At 41.8% G+C, this 20,202-nt stretch overlaps 1 protein-coding gene across 3 annotated transcripts in view; it reads right to left on the reverse strand.

Annotated features, from left to right (window-relative positions):
• Positions 1-20,202, reverse strand: part of GMDS (GDP-mannose 4,6-dehydratase) — a 693,428-nt gene that overhangs the window by 149,324 nt on the left and 523,902 nt on the right. For all 3 annotated transcript variants that reach the window (XM_032141461.2, XM_032141459.2, XM_058432184.1), the window contains exon 9: positions 13,362-13,458. In XM_032141461.2, the coding sequence (XP_031997352.1) occupies positions 13,362-13,458 (97 nt within the window). The remainder of the gene's footprint in view (positions 1-13,361; positions 13,459-20,202) is intronic.

Below are 20,202 nucleotides of genomic sequence, written 5' to 3' on the forward strand. Positions count from 1 at the left end.
AAGATCATGAAAAAGGCAGAAAGGAAGAGGAGAATATTTCTAGCAAGCAATAGGTTATTAAGTTTGGATTTCAATAGAGGTTGTTAGCAGAACAATGTAAATGTTACTTAGTTGGAGGGCTGAGGAGAAAGTGGTGTGAATCAGAAAGCCTGACGAATGTCCCTGGATGACTGGGGACACGGGGCAGACACGAGGCCGTTTCTGCTGCAGAAAGCGAGAAGGCCATGCCACCGTATCTGCATTTCTCCCAAAGCAACAAATCCGTCAACACGAGACTATGTCGAATCCAGCCACGGATGTCAGACTGACAAGTCAGAAGAAATGTGGTAGATCCATAGTGGCCACTCTCAAGGACAAGCAACTGACTCGGTTTTATGTTTTGCCAATAAACCCATAGGCCAGCGGATGGGCGCTAGTCTTTTCGTAAGTACGCTAAGTCAAACCACCATTCAAAGCACGCCCGTGGCCACTGCACTCCCTGTGGGATGAAGTGTCCTCGCCTCCACTGGATTCCTGCCTGTGTTATCTTTTCACCTCCTTTCTGGGATGAGTTGGTGGTTGCTCAGCACCACATGTGACGACTAGGCACAGGCCCTGGCTGCTCCTGGCACCCACTACCGGCCCACGCTGGGATCCAGTGCTGGCACTGTTTGCTCTGAGTCTCCGCCCCGTGGCTCCCTCCCACTGCCCACCCCCGCCAGCTGAAAGAAGAGACAATGTATTGGCACTGACGGCCATCCCCATCCCACCTTTAGGAGGAGGTGCTGATGCATGAAGATGGTATTTCGTCTTGCCAATAGACAAACAGGCTCTTGGGATCAATGGGCTACACACACACACACGTACGTGTGTTTGTGCTGCATTTTACAGTTGTGCCTAACTGCATGAAATTGGCCTTTCTCTCATCTTAGTTTGGCAGCATGAAGCACAAACATCTCAAAGGAAAATCAGCAACTGTTTTTATCTATAGTCTCTTCTCTTTTTCTTATTCATCTGATCCACGGGCCCATGTGAGTTCTTATTTTTTCACATCCTCACTGTGAGTTAACAATTTTGGTAAGAGAGGCATACTCAGACCACTTCTCTTCATGTGGGAAACAGAATATTAAAAAACAACAACTGTAGTTAGATACTTGTTTTAGAAAACATATCCAATGACTATTCTAGTGCATTTGATTGAATTTTCCACCAAAATGTATGTGCAAAGAAGAAGACACTGTACACCTTCTTAGGAAAATCTCTATAAGCCCAACACTTTTTCAGACTTTTTTTTGACAGGGAGTCTCACTCTGTCGCCCAGGCTGGAGTGCACTGGCGTGATCTCGGCTCACTGCAAGCTTCGGCTCACCGCAAGCTCCGCCTCCTGGGTTCACATCATTCTCTTGCCTCAGCCTCCCAAGTAGCTGGGACTACAGGCGCCCACCACCACGCCCGGCTAATTTTTTTTTTGTATTTTTAGTAGAGATGGGATTTCACTTTGTTAGTCAGGATGGTCTCTATCTGCTGACCTCATGATACACCTGCCTTGGCCTCCTAAAGTGCTGGGATTACAGGTGTGAGCCACTGTGCCTGGCCTCACTTTTTCAGAAATTTAAAAAATGTTGTTCTAAATGACTATCATCTTACACAATCACATATTTAAGTTCTTTGCACTTACATTAAAAAAAAAGAAAAACATTGAAGATAGTGAAGAAAAAAAGTAATATCATGCCACCAGGTTTCTGGAAGACCTTGGTTCCACGATACCAATACCAGCCACGATGGCCATTCACTGAGTGGAACTTATTTCTCACTTTGTAATTCAGAAAGTTTCAGAGTAGCAGAGAAACGTGTGTGATGGGGAAAGCCAGAGAACTGAGTGTCTTTTATGTTAGGTGACACTTTGTTCCACAAATATAGCCTCAGAGTGGGTAAAGGAAAGATGGTGGCTGACAATGGGGCATTTCTTACGGAGGCTCAGAGCCGGCAAAGCCTCCAGTTGGCAGGCGCACTCTCTTCAGACAGAAGCAACCTTGGATGCCTTTTGCATATGCATTATTGTTGATGTTGTCTGCCAAGGCTTCAAGATACGATGGGGTTTTCACACAATGTGCATGCTGTGGACGCCGGAGGCATCATGCCCTAGTGGCCTAAAGGGCGGAGCTGGGCTGCAGTGGCTGTAGTATGGCATCACCAGGTCTTCCTATAGAGAGGAGCCAGGCAGCATGTCTCGAGTGCTGAGCTTGTGTGAGACAGTTGGGATAGACCAACAAGAAAGGTGCAGAGAGAAGTGGAGAAACAAACGGAACCTATGAAAATAAGAGTTTCAGAACAGATGAGGAAAAAAGGAGAGAACATCAGCAAAAACACAAGGAGATAGGAAAGTGGCAGAAAATGAAAGAACTAGTGAAAAGACGTGTGTAGACACAAAGCAATAGAAACGAAACATGACCTTTTCAAAGGCTGGATTTACAAGTGTAAGTTGTGAGTGAACTTAACACTCATCTTGCCATGGAATCTCAAATAGAAAGAAAGAGGAACATTATTATTTTTATTTTCTTTGCTATTTAGAATAGTTTAAACAATTGCTCTCCAATAGTTTAATACACTGGTTTGAATAATTTTGGTTCTATCAGAGCTGGCTGTAAAGCGTAAGAATGATTCTTTGGCAATGCGCACATTCATTCATTCTTTATCCCCTGACAATGTGCCAGGTCATCTTCGAGGCCCTCAGATGTCATTCTTCCCCCAGGACCCCAGACGGAAAGGACCCATCATAATGCAATGGGACAAGTGGTAAGTGCTGACTGCCTGGGGGAACAGGCGCAGGCTGCACCAAGGAGCTGACACTTGTGTAGGGTCTTGTAACTAGTATTTCATCAGTTTTTTTAACATGCCTATTGAGATCAGTGGGAAAATATTCGTCATTATGTTGTAGCAGGAAAAACAGAAGTAAGGAGAGGTTAGGAGCTTCTAGAAGACCTCAAAAGTTTGAGAGCTGGGAATAAAAGGTGTTGAGATATATACTTTTAAAACTTATAACGCAGGCTAGTAGGACATATTCAAACTACCACTATACTCTTTAAATTTTAGAATTTCAATAAGGGACTATAGTACTTTCTAATCCTCCAAAATAAAAACTGATTCAGAAACAAATACATCTTATTAACTTCAATACCTTAGGAACTTGCCTTAGAAAAAATGACATATTCCCCAAAATTCAAACAACAGGTTTTAGATGATGATGTTAGGCACATTTTTCTCCACTGACTTCTTTTCAAATAATAATAGAAACAGCCTGAATTTAAAATGTACAGTGTCTTTCTAATACCACTATGAAAAACACTCATACAGAATTAATTTCATTCTCAACAAAATCCCTGTAAAATAGGGAAACATTTCATTATGAAGTCAAAGAATATGTAGAAAAGATTAAAAACATCTTTAGATTCATTTTCCCTGAGTAACTGTTAAGGATCCATGTTTATGCTATAAACAAATCTCTCTTATGAAAGTAAGCCCCTCCTTACTCCTGGCTCTGCCTTTTAATCAATGAAATAGCTGGGAACTGTTTAAGAATTTGTCTCAAACACAAAACTTGTTTAACTAACTTAATGGAACAGGTGAGGAGACACTCTTCCAGAATTTGAACCCATCAGGGGTCAGATGGCAGGTATCAAAAGACAGATTAGTGGTATCAGAATAGTGGCTACGTGGAGTTTAATGATGACATATGACTGGTTTTAAGACTCGTGACATAAAGAAAGAAAAAGGCAAGAAAATAGGAGGTACGAATAAAAGAGGAGTGGCTAAGCTGCTGCACAGACAGGCTTGGAGACGAGGCGGTGAAGAGGGGTGGCCTGCTGGCTATGTGAGGGAAGGCCTGGCCAGGGCAGGGTGTGGTGATATTGGCTCTACCAACCTCGCTTCTCAGGGTTCCCGGACTGGGCCACCCACCCACTCCACCTGACAGAGGCCCTGCCTATGTCTCTGTTCATGCGGCTGGTTCATTCCCACAGCACCTCCTGCCCCAATTGTGAACTCCTTCCCAGTTCCTACACCCCGTCCCCCAACTCTCTCTTTTAAGTACAAATCTTTCCAAAGCCCTGCTCTAAAACTCCCCTTTATTAGGAAGCCTGTCCTTGACCCTCTGTCTGATGTTTCCTCAGGCCCAAGTACGACCTGTCCTCATTTCCAGTTGCCCAAATGTATCAGCGGTGTTTTCTGAGCGTGTACATTATGCAATTTTAAATAGACGATGCACCAGAGTCTTCCACTTTGGTTCTGTCTGCAAAGTGATTAACAACATGCTCTCCATTCCATAGAAAACACTAGCCCAGCATTGGTTCAGAGTGATTAACTCAGTATTCTCTGCCAAGAGAAAACCTCACTGTCCAAGAACCCTGGAGCCTCCACAAGGAAGGTGGCTTTGCCAGCACCTTGATTTAGCTCAGTGGGACTCCATTTGGACTTCTGACCTCCAGAACTGTAAGACAGTGAATTTGGGTAGTTTTAAGCCACTAAGTTTGTGATTATTTGTTACATCAGCAACAGTAAACCAACATAGATTTTAGACGATCAAAGTGACACTCAGCAGGCTCTAGGGAGCAAGTATAAAGATGGGTTTTTGCAGACAGGTTTCCAAGGGAGGAGCATTGGGGGTGGTTGGCAGATAAAAGCAGATGACAGCCTGATGTGTTCCTTGGTGGCTGCTCTCTAGCCTACGGGGGATACTGCAGTTCTAGGAAGAGCCGTAGAGCTTGCTGGATCTCAGCGCCTGTCACACTCCCTTGAAACATACCGTTTAGGCAGAATCAGAAGTCGATCACCAATTCAACATATCCCTACCTTCCACCACGATCATCCTTTCTACCCCCGGGTCAAGAAGGACACAGCTGGCAGTACTAAGGAACGAGTAACTTTTTCTGCATGAAGCTCTATAGGTATAAAACAAAATAAATATTTAAATAAAAAAAGTCAGGAGTTGAAGAGCCCGAAGTATCCTTTCAGAAGATGTCTTTGGATAACTAATAATTTCACAAGAATATATGATAATGATAATTAATAATGATGACTAATAAAATGACGATATGCAGCACAAAGTACCTTATACTTATAAAAGCCCTTTCACCTTTAAGAATCCAAAAATGCTTTGCAACCTGACTTCCAGGACACAGTGATTTGAAATTGGGTCTCTGCTTGCCCCCTGAAACTCAGTTTTTCCTGGATTGAGATGAAGTAATCTGCCAATTAATGTAAACTCTTTGATATTAGCTCTTTACACATTAGTCTGGCCCTACAGCTCTCTGATACAAGTGCTTAGTTTGTGTATTCTGTGAATTATTAACCTACTTTTTCAAAATATGTTTCTGAGACTTACCTCCTGGAATTCGAATTTGCCTGGCTCTGCGACCAGCAGCCTGTGCACACTCTTTTTTCCCCTAGAAATGCTCCTTTAGGGAGTTTATACACGTCAGGATTTCAACTCTTGCACATCTTGCACATCTAGGCCCTAGCCCTGACCTCTTTTCTCTACACTAGGCCTCCAGCTCCAACTGCCTCCCTGATTTTGCGGCACAGATATCCCCAAGGCACCGTGAGTGTGACAGAACACCTCAACACCTCCCCCTGCAAAATAAGTCTTCCTGCTGGATCTCTGATCTGGGTTCCGGCATCGTCACCTCCCCACTACCCTGCACGGTTCAGCCTCTGTCCTGAGAGTCACCCTCAGCTCTGTCTTCTCTTCCACATGTCCTTAGTCCACTCTGATTCCATGGTCTCCATCTCTGCCATGTTCTGGCACTTGTCACTGCTTCTCTCGCCTGGGCTGCCCTGGTTCCGTGAGTCCCTCGCTACCCCCACCCCGGGCTGTCCGAGCAGCTTTGCAGCTGCTTCCCTTTCATTTGAGAGTTTCTACTGGACACGGGCCTTATCTCATCTATCTTTAAATTTCTTGGTGTTAGACTGGGACTTACTTCTATGGTAATGGAATGTTCAATAAACATTCTTTTCAAATTGAATGTTAAGAACTCAACTACATATTTTATTTTCATATATACTGATATATACCTGAGAAGCTGAAGGTAAATCAGAATTATATTTTAAATGTGCATCGTCAATGTACTATCTAAAATATTCCTGTAATAAATCCTAAAACCTGCAGAATCTTTTAGTACCTACACGGTCACTTATTTTTTAGTTTGGATATTCTTATACCAGGTTTTCATGGGGGAACACGTACCTGATTTACTCAGGAAACTAGCAAATTGATGACAGCATTACAAAATGTACAAAAGCTGGATTTCGCTATTAAGGACAGTTCCTATTTCTGAGTAACAGCTGAATGAAACCAGGTATTTACTGATGGGCCAAACCTGTTAAGCATTAAATGTCTAGGAGGCAGATCAGAGCAACTAAGCTGGGACGGAAGCCCGTCGGTGGTGGACCTATCACCTTGGCAGTTAATGACAAAAGGAGCCAGTGAGTTTTTACCTTTGCTACTAGATGTAACAGTGGATAGAGAAGCCAGCCTGGCATGAGCCACAGGTGTGGGCAGTGAGGTCAGAGAAGGCATGCAGGGTGAGGAAAGGTGGTGCAGTGCTCACGGTAGATGGGCATGGACTACATTTCAGCCCCAGAATATTTTAGTGTCTGCAGAGCAACTGTTTTCAAGTAAAGAAGGTGCTAGGAAAACAATCAAATTTGATAAAAAATAATTAACCTTATTGAGAGCACAAGGCAGAAGGGGGTGAGAGAAACCGCAGGCAGTATTCTCTGTGAAATCTCCATGAACACAGATTTTTGGATTGCTGTTATTTTGGAAGATAAATATGGCTTGGTAGAACAGGAAGAGCACTGCTGATTTGTTAAAAAAAAAAAAAAAGAGGGTTTTTTTAGATTTCAGAATACAGAGGTCATCGGCTAAAGATGAAAATAAAGATGGAACAGGTAATCCATCAGGGATGAATAGATCGCTCATAAGTAATTCTATTCTTTAGGTGATCTACTTCAGAGCTACTTTAGGTAGAAGTTGAGCTCAACAACTAATTGTTCCTCCTACGGAAAGTTGATGCAGATGCTAAAACAAACTTTAAAGATGATAAAAAGATTTTGAAACTTATATTGTAGATGTCAATAAGTCTACATTATGATGATAAATGAAGATAGTCAGTCATCACCTGGATAGCTTTATGGAAAAAAGGTGCAGATGTTGCAGGAATTCCCTACGGGTGCAAGTAATGAACATATCTACATTAGGAATACCAGAGGGACTTAAGGATAAATAAAAAAATATTCTTAAATAAGGGAAGATACATAGCTATGTATAGCCATAAAGATTTTTGAGTCTTTAATGACATCATTTTAATCTAGGTCTGATAATAAGAAAAGAAACTTCAAGGAAAAAAAGGGGAAGTTGGGGGTATTATTATCAGTACACAATTACTATTTCATTAGATATGAAATGCTCTTGAGGGGGGACAGCAACCGAGGAAAGAACCCAGGCTTCAGAGGGAATGTTATACGGCCCTTGGGGTTTTGTATGCGATCCTATGAAGGATGGAAAACAAATAGTGGAATATTTAAGAATCAACTGAAGAGACTGAAACTTAAAGCTCCCTTGGTTAAGTCCAAGGAAGGAAAAGGGCAGGAAAGGCCAATGTGATTAAGGAAGGATATAAAGATTAGTATGAGGAGCCTAAGAGGGAGGCTTAAAATATATAAACAGTGAGTTAGAGATATAAACTATTTATAAAATACAAGCAGTAAGAAGTTCAGAGAATAATCACAAAAGAGGAAGCATTCTGATCAGCATTCCACACTACTGTGGTCCGAAAGTTATGGGAGCAGAGGATGCCAGGATATTAAAATGGGAAGGGACCTGACAGATTGAGTAGTCTCGCCTCTCTTTCTATAGGCCCGGGAAGAAAGGTACTCATCCTTAATCTGCTCTCTCCACATCCTCTGACTCCCACTGGTCAGAGAAAGGAACAAAGAAGAGCAGGGCTGGAGGGGAGGATTACAGCCTTAGAGGTCAGAAGGAGCAGGACCCGGAGGGATGGACTGGCTTCTAACAGAGCTGGTACAGATGAAGGGATAGAGTGGGGGGATCTAATTTCCTGCTTTGGGAGGGGAAGTGTGAGAAGGTGGTGAGAACAGCTATGGGAGAAACGGGGGACAGTTTCAGGACAAAAGGCCAGGCTGGTGGGTGTGTCGAGGGCTTTTCACCCCCAAATGCAGAGACAGAGCTGAGGGAAGCTCTGACTGGTATTTATTTAAGTCCTCTGATGACAGATCAGGTTCCTGAGGTCTGGAAAGTGTTACATATCATTATTCTAAACAGGGCTATGAGATAGAGCAAGCAATTATAGGCCATTTAACTTAACATCATTTACAGAAAAATATTAGGAAAAGTTTGCGGGGGGTGGGGAGGACAACTCCAGAAGCATATGGTAATTTGATCAGAAACAGCCACATGTTTTTACGGGAGGAAGGTGTTGTTTTAACTAGCTTGTTGGACTTGTTTGAAGTTATTGCTTTCTTAGTTCTAGGTTTTAGCCCATGATTTTTCCCTGATATCTATAAAGATTAGGAATAAATATCAGATATCTAAGTAAATAAAACAAAAACCAATCACTACTGAGGAGATTAAAAATGCAATGGGAAGAAAAATGAATGTGAAAGACAAACAGTGTAGCAGGAAAAAAAGGAGTAAACATCAGTTAGTAGAGTTTAAGCCAAGATATTTTCATGAAAAATACTTGATTTGGGTCTGTGAATGTGTCCCTTTATCCATTTCCTAAGATGCTCTGCAGAAAAAAAAAAAGGGACTTTTTGTTTGTTTGACTGAAAAAATCTCTTTGCTTTCTTTTTCTTTGGTTTTGCTTTTGTAGTGGATTGAGTATTTGATGTGGTTAAAAATTGGGCACATTAGGATGACTACTTCATTAATCCTTCCTTTGTGAATTTTTAAGTTAAAAATTCTCAAATAAGAAGAAGACATATTTGTGGTTATTTTATATATATTAACAGGTCAATAGTAGTTTTCTCATATTTACACAGTATTTCTGTACTACTGAGTAGCTCCTGAACTTTCAGAAAGAGGATCAGGAAGGGTGAAAACCAAGAAAAAAATGAGCATTTAAAAAAGTGCTTAATAATGTTCGCTAGAAGCTTCCAGTATGTTTCCTTATCTATTTTTGGCTGGTTAGTCTCCACAATTCACTAATAATGTTGTTCTACTTCTCCAAAGATTCTGGACTCCAGGAACTGCTATCATGTCTTTTTTTTTTTTTTTTTTTGAGATGGAGTCTCACTCTGTCGCCCAGGCTGGAGTGCAGTGGTGTGATCTTGGCTCACTGTAAGCTCCACCTCCCAGGTTCCTGCCATTCTCCTGCCTCAGCCTCCCCAGTAGCTGCAACTACAGGTGCCCGCCACCATGCCCGGCTAATTATTATTATTATTATTTTGTATTTTTAGTAGAGACGGGATTTCCCAAGGGTAGCCAGGAAGGTCTCGATCTCCTGACCTCGTGATCTGCCCGCCTCAGCCTCCCAAAATGCTGGGATTACAGGTGTGAGTCACCGCACCCGGCCGAACTGCTATCATTTCTACATTTGCAATCTCCACAAGGGTGGGGACTGTATCTGTTTTGTTCGTCATTGTACTCCTAGGGTCTAGCACAGTGTTTGATAGATATTTAGTGAATGAATGAATGGTTAAGAACAACATCAATATTGGATATTTACTCTGCGCCAGACACTGTACTAATAAGTACTTTGCATAACTGACTGTTAATTCTCCAATAATTCTTTGAAAGAAGTCCTATTATTAATCTTATTTTTAAAAATGAGGGAACAGAGGCACTGAGAAGTTAAGGAACTTGCCTAAGGTCACACAGCTAGTAATCAATAGGTTTCAAATTCAGGCAGTTTGGCCAACAGGCCCACATTGGAGCATAATACCACTTTCTCTCTAAGAATGAACACACAGTGCAATAAATCTGTGTGTCAATGTATGTATGTGTAGAAAATTATACACAAGACAGGGGTCTTAAGTGGCACAGAACTCAAGTACTAATGTTATCATCAACAAATACCAGCATTCAGGAATGCTGGAAAATTTAAAGTCTAATTTGCAGGATGAGGCTCTCTGTGGTGACAAACCTCTGTAGGCAGAGTACCAAAAAATGTTGCTCAATTGAGCTTTAATTGGATGCTGGAGTCCTTAGTCCAGAACAAACACTTTGAAAACTTCACACTGGTACAGAAGCGATATTTAAGGTTTTGAGGCACTAAATCAATGAGGAAAAAAAAATTACCAGCACATGTGGAACTACGCCCTCTATGGAATCACTGGTGGCCTCTTTCAAGCTAGCACCTGCCTTGGCTGAGCAAAGGGCCGTTTTTGAGACCATTCTGAGTCTTATTCAAAACACAATATAAAGCTCTATTTCCCTTTAGTCTTGCTGTAGGATGTCAGTGTTCTGAGACCTGATGTGTCCTCACCACTTTTTTTTTTTTCAAATTTTCTTTATGGCATTTTTTTTTTCCTATCAGTCATTCTGAAATGATTCTAAGAAGACATAGTTATTAGTTTGAGTGTCCCTCTGTGCAGAAGATCTTGGGGGATAGATGACCTAAGCTGATCAGTGAAAGCACTTTTATAGACTATAAGAAGAATAAGAAGAAGCCTTTGGCATATGCAGGATGGACTGAGACCCTGAGAGGGAAAGATTCAGTTTAGATGTGAGAGAATTCCACATCTACGCTAAGTTGAATGTGGACAAACCTCAGAGAAGCTTGGTGCTTTTCAGGACTCATACAAAATGGCTCTAGACCACTGGCTGTCGGGACCTCACACCTAACTGAAAGCTTATTTACAATGTAATCTCCAGTTCTGGTTACCTTTCAACTGGAAGAATATTCTCACCCCTGAGGCAACTCAACAGGAGGCTGTCAAGTTGATCCAAGTTTTAGGAAAACTTGTTGTTCTGAGGAATGAGGTTAAAAGTTTAGTCTCACCATACAAGAAAAGCTTACCCAGTGGAATATTAAGTTGAAGTGGAGTGAACGAAATTAATGCAGCCTAGAGGCTTAGAAAGATAAAATGTAGTTCAAGATTCAAAATTGGACAGTAAAGGGAAGCTCAGGAGAGAGCCAAATCAGTGGAAAAATAAAGCAAGCATATGAAATCAGACACCACTCTTATACTCAAAGAATGCTAGTGTCAACAGAGCTGCAGGACAGGTATGATGATAGCATTTGAATGAACAAAAGAAACGGGAGGGATGCGGCTTCAGTCACGGCAGGAAAGGGGGTCGATGCAGATTCAAGAACAGTCTTGTTAGTCTGAGGGTCCTTTTCCTGTTCAGTGAATTCTTTTGTTCTGTGTCCTTATCAATCCCACACCTTGTCTAAGTAGGAATGACAGACAAGCCACTCTTAATGACTTCCTAGCTTTTGAAACTATTTTGGTGTCAGAGAGGGAAAGAGCCACACTTAAGTTGTAAAAATTGAGGTTTCTGTTGGCTTAGTAAATTTCCTTCTCTGAGATGACCACTTTTGATTGTAGATACAGAAACGCATTTGCGTAAATACGCGATCTGTGCAATGTTCCAGAAAACTGACATCTCTGTCGCACCTCATCAGGCCAGAGAGTCAAATGGCAGCACAGCTCAGGGCTCCGGCCGGCAGTCCTTGCTATGTCAGCACAGCGTGGCTGGCATCTTCCTCCCCGAGGGCCAGTATACATCCTCTCCTAGGCACACCCACTCTCCACTAGCACCGGGAACAATGGTTCACTGTGTCAGAGCCCCGGCCACACCCTGTGCCCGGACAATGCACAATTCCACAGCCCTACCTCTCCCAAGCACTGGTTACTTCCTTTCCTTTTTATTTCCTCCTGTGTATAGAGTGCATGAAATACAGTTTTCTCCTGTCTGAAGCAGGACATTTTAAAGAGTGGTAAATGATGACCGATTCACTTTCAGTCTCTCCTCACTGGGGTTTTCCTAACCTCTCCAAGGTTGTACAACACATAGGAATTTGGTTCAGAACATAGGGAAAATGGTTTCAAAAAAATTCAATTTTCACAGTTAATGTTCACTAGGTAACACATATGAACGTTTCTCTCCAGAGACGACGCTTTCTATTGTCTTTAGGTCTATTTCAGCCATCACAGCAAGCTTAATAATTAATAATAACAGCAAGCAATTATTAAATTAATAATAACAGTTATAATTATTATTATAATAACAGGCAGCTTTATAAATTTAGGAAAGGAGGATGTTATGTTCTAACAACCATTTTTTAACACAGGAACTTCTGTATTTAGAAATTCACCCATCCATCTAGCAATCAGTCAGTATTTATTAAGTACCTACCTTGTTATAGTCTAGTCTAAGATTTTTTTTTTTTTAAGACGGAGTTTCACTCTTGTTGTCCAGGCTGGAGTGCAATGGCGTGCGATCTCAGCTCACTGCAACCTCCGCCTCCTGGGTTCAAGTGATTCTCCTGCCTCAGCCTCCCGAGTAGCAGGAATTACACGCATGTGCTACCATGTCCGGCTAATTTTGTATTTTTAGTAGAGATGGGGTTTGACCATGCTGGTGAGGCTGGTCTTGAACTCCTGACCTCAGGTGATCTGCCTGCCTCTGCCTCCCAAAGTGCTGGGATTACAGGCATGAGCCACCGTGCCTGGCCTTAAGATATTTTTTAAAAGTCCCTATCCTCAAAGAGTTCACAATTTGGTAAAGACAGAAAGACATGTAAACAAATTATTATAGTGAGTTATAATAGGTACTATAATAATGTATAGCATATAATGCAGATACAAAGAAATGAGTGGGAAGGAATTTCAGCAGTACTGATGTATTGGCCAGAAAAGGCTTTATGGACAGGGTGGTACCTGACCTGAGTTTTAAAAAAAAGCAGGGGATACCATTTATGTTATAGTGTGCAAGTGTGTACTTGTATATGAGTACACAGACACAGCCATAGACACAGCTGGAGAGGCCCCAGATGTCCTGCAGGTCTGGGAGGGCATTGTTAAGTCAGGCATCCTGTAGGTTATCAGGGACCAGCCATTAGAATAGGAGACCAACATGAGGAGATCTGCTTGTGATGTGAAATTTCCATTTCTGAAATCAATGATTTCTTTCAGTGGGTTTAACTCTTATTTTCCTTTATAGAGCAATGAAGTTTGTGGTGAGAACGATAATCTCGAATTGAATTCACTGTGTTCTCATTTTGGAAATGCATGCTGAAGGATGCCAGGCAACTGAACTGACAGCTCCAAAGGCTGGCAGCAGGCATTCCATGAGCGCATTTTCCCAGCCAGCCAGCCAAATGTGGCCACGCACTGGGTGGCCAGAGAGTCCTTACCACTTCAGTTGGCCGGTAGTACTTGAGATCCACGGTCACGTGAACTTTGCCGGTCTCTTTACATCTGCCCACTTCATTTTCATTCTTTCCTTCCCACCTGTAAAGAAGATAAACACTGAATCAGCTCCTAATTGCTTGGGAACATTTGGCCATGCTGTAGCACCTTCGGATGCCCCAGCCCTCTCCCTGCAGGAGCGCTTAAGCTCATTAACCACAGCAGCACAGGCTGATGCTCAACTTGATTATTAAAGCAACGGGGCCTTTCAAAGACTTTCTAGATCTGTTTTGCAAGGGCAGAGTTTTTTTCCTTTTCAAGAAAATCATGATGAATTCAGAAGTGAGACTTTAGAAATGAACAGATTAGCCAGAAAATAAAATTGGTCAACTTTCAGGGATTTCAAAGATTTTGTATTTCTCTAGACCATTCTTAGTTAATTAATTATTATTATTATAAATTAATTAATAATTAATAGAAATTAATTAATGTCTTTTGTCTTCTTTTTTTTCTTTCTTTTGTAGTTTTAGGGATATTCAGTGTTAATTCAACGCACTCCATTTGGGAATAAGTTTCGTAACCTAATTAACCATTCAATGCATCCCTGGATCACATACAAGTTCTCCTGCTCTCCCCAGTCAATGGTGGGCCTCCTTAATAAGTCTCAGATGATTAAACCTCCAAAAAGTACAGAACTAATTGTTTGTTTCCTGCTGAGAGAGGGTATATCAATATTACTTTCCTATAACCTCCTCTGACCTAGCTAGGATACTGTTTGCACACAAGTTTCCTTTGCTGAACATCCACGGTTGACAGCAGTAAGGATCCCAGGAGCGACTCCTCAAGTCCACCCTATGCAGGATGAGCTCATATGCTTCGAGATTACCTTCTCGCTAAAATTCTACTTACCCATTTTATGTTCTTATTTTTTATAAATCAAGCCACTTGCTTAATGGTAACGTCTGGACGTCCATAATATTACAGAATTTGGGTTATTTATTTTTACATATGAACTTTTTGCAAAGAAAGAAGAGAAATTAACAAGTATGATATGTTTGACTTTACTGTTTATCCTTAGAACCGGTTTGCATTATGAGCTGGAGATGAATCCTATGGACACAGGACAATTCTGTGTGCTCTCGGGGTCAGTCACCATGGGGAAGACAAAATTAGTTATTTGACTATGTAAGCCACAGGCACCACTGAAAATGAACATTAAATGTTGATCCCAGTTATATTTTGGAATAGATTGAGAATTAAAGATATAAACTGGCCTCATAAGCCTTATTTCTGATGAATCGCCTGAATGTTCTGTCAAATCACTTCTTGGGAGCAAAGGGGAAATATTTCACTGTTGGAGGAATAATCAGTTTGTTAGTGTGCCGAATTTACCAGTGGACTCAAGGCAAATATGAAAATTGTCCTGTAACACAGAGAATTATATAGCACAGTATGCTGAATAATATACAACTGTACAACTGGTCATTTCCCCATGACTTTTATATTAATTAATTAACACAAAAAGGGATGTTTGGTAATTTGTTTTCATTTCTTTCTTAATGTTGATTAGATCAATTTGGCAGGTCATATAGGTCTAAGAATTTCAAAGCAAGGGAATTGGTAGGTAGGATCAGAGCTAAGTTTTTGGAAAATTCACTGGGAAACGGTAAGTGGATGTTTTGGAGCATGGAGATTGAAAGTGTCTTAAAACATAACCTAAAGGAATGATGACCCTCATACATCTCCTGTGGATAAAGACCAAATCTTAGCTAATATCCACAGGAAGGGAGGACAATTGGTTGTCATGATTTTTTTTTTTTTTTTAAATAACTATCTAATTCTAAAGTTAACTGTTTAAGTAGAACCTTTTAAAAAAATTTTGGTTAGGCTTTCAGTAGATGAAAATATATTTGTATTTCACAGGCATGTTTTATCTATTTTTGCTCACATTTCGTACTTCGCAAAGAGAAACAAGTTCAGCAGATACTTGCGTGATAGTATCTCCAACCAGGTCAAAGGGTTAACAGAAATACCATTTACAATTTTGCTGACTGGTTTTTCATTTGTAGCTGGCCACGCTGACTTATATGCACATCAATATTCCACTGTTCTTCCACTGGCAAATCTCAAATGCCACAAACATGAGAACTGGTGATTCAGATTTATAATTCAGTTTTTAAAAAATCACACACAAACACACACACATATTTAAATCGACAAAAGCTTGGTAAAGACTTGGAAAGCTTTTCTTGATTTAGGAGGGGAGCGTGTGAGTCAGGAGAGGACTGAGGCTGTGCCTGAGGGGTCTTTAGACTTTAGTGGGGTCTATAAACTGTTTCTGTGAAGAGCCAGACAGTAAACACTTAAAGCTTCACAGATCACATATAGTCTGTTATATACTTTTCCTTTCTCCTCCTTCTTTTTCTGTTTATTCTTCGTCCTCTTATTTTTTCTTTCTCATTATTTTCTTCTTTTTTTTAAATCACCCTTTAAGACTGTAAAACCTGTCCTTACCTCCAGGACAGTTAAAAAAAAAAAAAAAAAAAAAACAAAACACCAAAAACAAAACAAAAAGGGCCTCAGCTGGGATTTGGCCCACAGGCCCCAGTTGCCCACTCCTGCTTTGGCCGATCAGGTTAGTGGTATCGCCTCACCCTCAGCTGAAGGAAAGCATTTAATTCCTGTTTATAGCAGTGGCCTGCATGGGTAGACTGCTTGAATTTTAGTGTACTACTGATTCTCTTTGATTGCTTTGCTGGTCATAGACTCACATTTGGGATTTGTAACACTAGCTGAAATGGGAAAAGGCTGAAGGAGAAACACTCCCTCTCTGAGGGGTTTATTAAATACAGCCTGAAAGTCAGACCTGGGTCTGGTGCTACTTTGGCGCTCAACAGGCACCAGCTCCCTTGCACGACTTTCTTGGCACTGTCTGAACGCTGTCTGCTGAACTTCCATCTTGCAAAAGCTGTCTACGGTCAAAACAGTCTCTAAGGGAATGGCATTGCCCTGTACAATTGATATAGCTACACTGAATAAGCAAATATAATCAGGAAACGGCTCAAAGCTGAATTGAGTTGGCAAAAACCACTTTCTAATTTGCACCAGGTCTGAATGAGGGCAGTAAGCAAAAGTTTCGGCCAAGTGCCAAAAAACATTCAGTTACAACAATACATGAAACATTTGTATTAACAAGTAAAAGGTAACAGCTAACATGTCCTAACAAGTGATGTTATGACTCAAAGCAGGGCTGCACTGTTAATGAAATGACGGTGGCTTGACAGAGAGGAGAGGATTCGGTTAATTAACAAGAATTACTACCCACTAATTTAGATCAACAGCTCACCAAGCAGGGATCCTGTATAATTCAATTTTTAAAATAAATTGTTGGCTCCTAATAAGCGTTAAATAGCAATAGAAAGCACTGAAGAATAACAGAATCAAGGACAGTAAGGCAAGATAAAGCGCTATGAAAATCTACTCAACTTGGCATTCCTTTGAAGGAACAACAAAAGCAAAGTCAGCCACATGAGTCAAGTTTGGGGCTATGAGACCTAAGTCGGTGGGGGGGGGGAGCGGGGGGGCGGAAAAACACACTCCTTGCAGTGAGCATGAGTCAAGTTTGGGGACTATTAGACCTAAGTGGGGCGGGGGCAACACACTCCTCGTAGTGACCCAAATATCATAAAAGCGCTCAGGGATTATTCTGAAGAAAGGCTATTTAATTAGGGTATGGAAGTAGGAAGTTGCAGGAGCTAAAATGTAGTCAGTGCCATAAGGCAGGCCTGGAGGAAGCATTAGCTTCTGGATGAAGACGGTGGTTTTCACACACTTTTGCTCCTTCCGCAGACCCCTTTCAAAAAAGGAATAAACTCACATGAGCTAAGAGGGCAGGAAAGAGATGTGAGAAACCAAATTCTGGAAGCTGGAAAGCAGATGGATGAGTGTTAAAGGACTTAGCAGAAGTCCTAGAAAAGTCTTCTAAACCAACAGTGGGAGAGCTGAGAATGGCCCCAATTTACACTTGCAGAAGTTCCCAAATGCTCAGGAAGTGAGGCCTGATTGCAAATCTCCGTAGGCAGCAGTCTGGGGCCTGATTCCCTCCCCGATTCCACACTGCTTGGCCACTCACTGCCTCACCTTCCCTGAGGTAGAAGGTGGCTGGACTGAAGGCTATAGGCTCAGTGAATAGTGGGTCACCATGCTGAAGACAGAGGAAATTAGGTGATCGTATGCATGGCGAATCCTGAGACCCATCATCCAGCTCTCTGTGGGCTGGCAGTCAGGCCTATTTCCTTCCAATGAGGACACTGGGGAGGCTCCTCTGGGCATCAGAGATTCTCCAACTAAAAGGCCCTGTCAATTCCTCTTACAATAAAATAGCCACAAGCGCCAACTATGCTCTCAAAACTCACAAGTAGCTTTTTAGGCCCCCCACTTTTAAAGAAGCAGAAAACCAACTATTACGAGACAGGAAATATATAAGGAAAATCACATTTATGAAAAATAGAAATCAAAACAAACAAACTGAAAAAAAAGCAACTTGGGGGAAATAGAACAAGCAGGGGGAGGAGAATTAGAAACAAAATAAGACAAACAAGAAAATCCCCACATATACTACCTTTGATATCCTCAGACAGAGAGATCAGGAAAGATATCAAACAAACAAGAACAGGATACTACATAAAAAGAAACAATATGAAACACAGGATTTTAGAAGTTGAAAACAAAACATAGAAATTCATAATCCAAGAGAAGATTTTAAACATACAGTTAAGGAAATCTCCCAGAAAGTAGAGCAAAAAGGTGTAGATATGAAAAATCAGAAGAAGGAAGATAAGAACATTAGAGTGCCTCAGGGCAGTCGGTATAGCAGGATTTCCAGAAAGAGAGTACAGAAAAAATGGAGCAGAGCAAACAACTCTCTCAAAATAAATCAAGAATATTGATCAAAGCAGAGAGGCACATGCATTTCCACACCGAAAGGGTGTCCCCCAATAATGAATGGGTCTAGACCCACCTCACATCAAGCTCCACACCACTGGGACCAAGAGAAGGTCTGAAGCACTTTCCAGAGGGGACAGATGGGACTGGGAGTCAGAATGGCTCTTGGTTTCCCATGGTGATACTGCAAATTAATAGGCAATGGAGTAACACCTTCAAAGTTCTGAAGGAAAATTATTTCCAATCTAGAAATATATACCAGCAACATTATTAATTTTGAGATTGGACTGAAGATATTTTCAGGTATATTTTGTCACAAAGTATTTGTTTCCCATGCATCCTTCTCAGGAAACTAATTACGATTTTGCTTTACCAAACCAAGTAGTCTTGAATAAGATGTCAGGAAATAAGGGCTCAGTGCAGGATAGCAGCTAAGAGAGCCCCACAGAGGAGCATGAAGTGACACAGCAGGGTTTGACCTTCTGGCCAGTCCACACGGCGTCAGGTCAGAGGCTCTAGGCCTGCCTCAGGAAGATGTGACTGACAGCCCAACCGGAGTTTGAGAGCCTGGAGAGGTGATTTGCACAGCTGGAGCAGAGTATGGGGTAAAGTTAGTGATAAGTACATAGAAAATGAATAGAACAGAGAAAGAAGGCATCTGTTAGCTCTACAGTAAACAAATGACAATTGTACATAGAAGATAAAATAGGCCGGGCATGGTGGCTCACGCCTGTAATCCCAGCACTTTGGGAGGCCGAGGCGTGTGGATCACAAGGTCGGGAGTTCAAGACCATCCTGGCCAACATGGTGAAACCCTGTCTCTACTAAAAATACAAAAAATGAGCCAGGCGTGGTGGCGGGCGCCTGTAGTTCCAGCTACTCGGGAGGCTGAGGCAGAAGAATCACTTGAACCCGGGAGGCGGAGGCTGCAGTGAGCCCAGATCATACCACTGCACTCTAGCCTGGTGACAGAGCGAGGCTCCGTCTCAATAAATAAATAAATAAAAATAAAAAAAGATAAAATAAATGTGGTTTACTGGAATGCATAGCATTCATCTGTCATGGTAATGTAACACTAAATATTGACTTGACTTCAAAATTAAAATATAACAATTGAGTATTAAGAGAATGGAGGGATGGGTCAAGGGGAGAAAGAGAGAGCAAAACTCTTGCTTTGAATAAGAGGCGGCCAACAGATAAGGCCTAGAGGGGAAAAATCAACAACGACATGTTATTTGGAAACATGGAGATAAATGCCAAAATAATTGTAACACAGTACAATAGAATTTCCAGAAACAAGTAATTATCTTTAAATAAGACAGTGTACCACAGCAGAGCAACAAACATTTCTGTATGTCAGAAAGGGCCCACAGAGCACCGCAAACAGCAGAGCACAGAACATTCCCCAGCAGATGGGCCTAGCCAGGGAACCAGGGAAATGGGCAGGGGGGAAGCAGAGGGTAGGAGACAGCAGGGGTTTGTGAGAACTCCTGTAGAACAATTTGAGGACTAGGGTGCTGGGGTAACTGGACAAAAACATCTAATAAAGAAGTGAAAACAGAATTATAAATGTGAGCTTTGCAAGTAGCAGAGTGTGAGTGACTAACCCCCCGCAGGCCCCTCTACGTTGCAGAGAAAGCGAGACTGGAAGGAAGAAGACAGGCCTCAGCACACCCCAGCCTGAGCTCTGCCCCAGGGATGGGTATTCTGTTGCACCAGCTCCGCTACAGACCCAGCACTTCCTTACAGGACTCCCCTGTCACCCTGCCTCTGGATGGGGAGGGGATGACATCTTTGGCGCCATCAACATTCCAGATCCCGCATCACCACAGAAGCCACTAACAGGGTGGGCAGATGGCAGCTGCAGAGAAGATGGAGCAGGCAACCCTGGGAAGAGGCAGG

The sequence above is a fragment of the Hylobates moloch genome, unplaced genomic scaffold (assembly GCF_009828535.3).
Source record: "Hylobates moloch isolate HMO894 unplaced genomic scaffold, HMol_V3 SCAFFOLD_20, whole genome shotgun sequence".
In the NCBI taxonomy this organism is placed as follows: Eukaryota; Metazoa; Chordata; class Mammalia; order Primates; family Hylobatidae; genus Hylobates; species Hylobates moloch.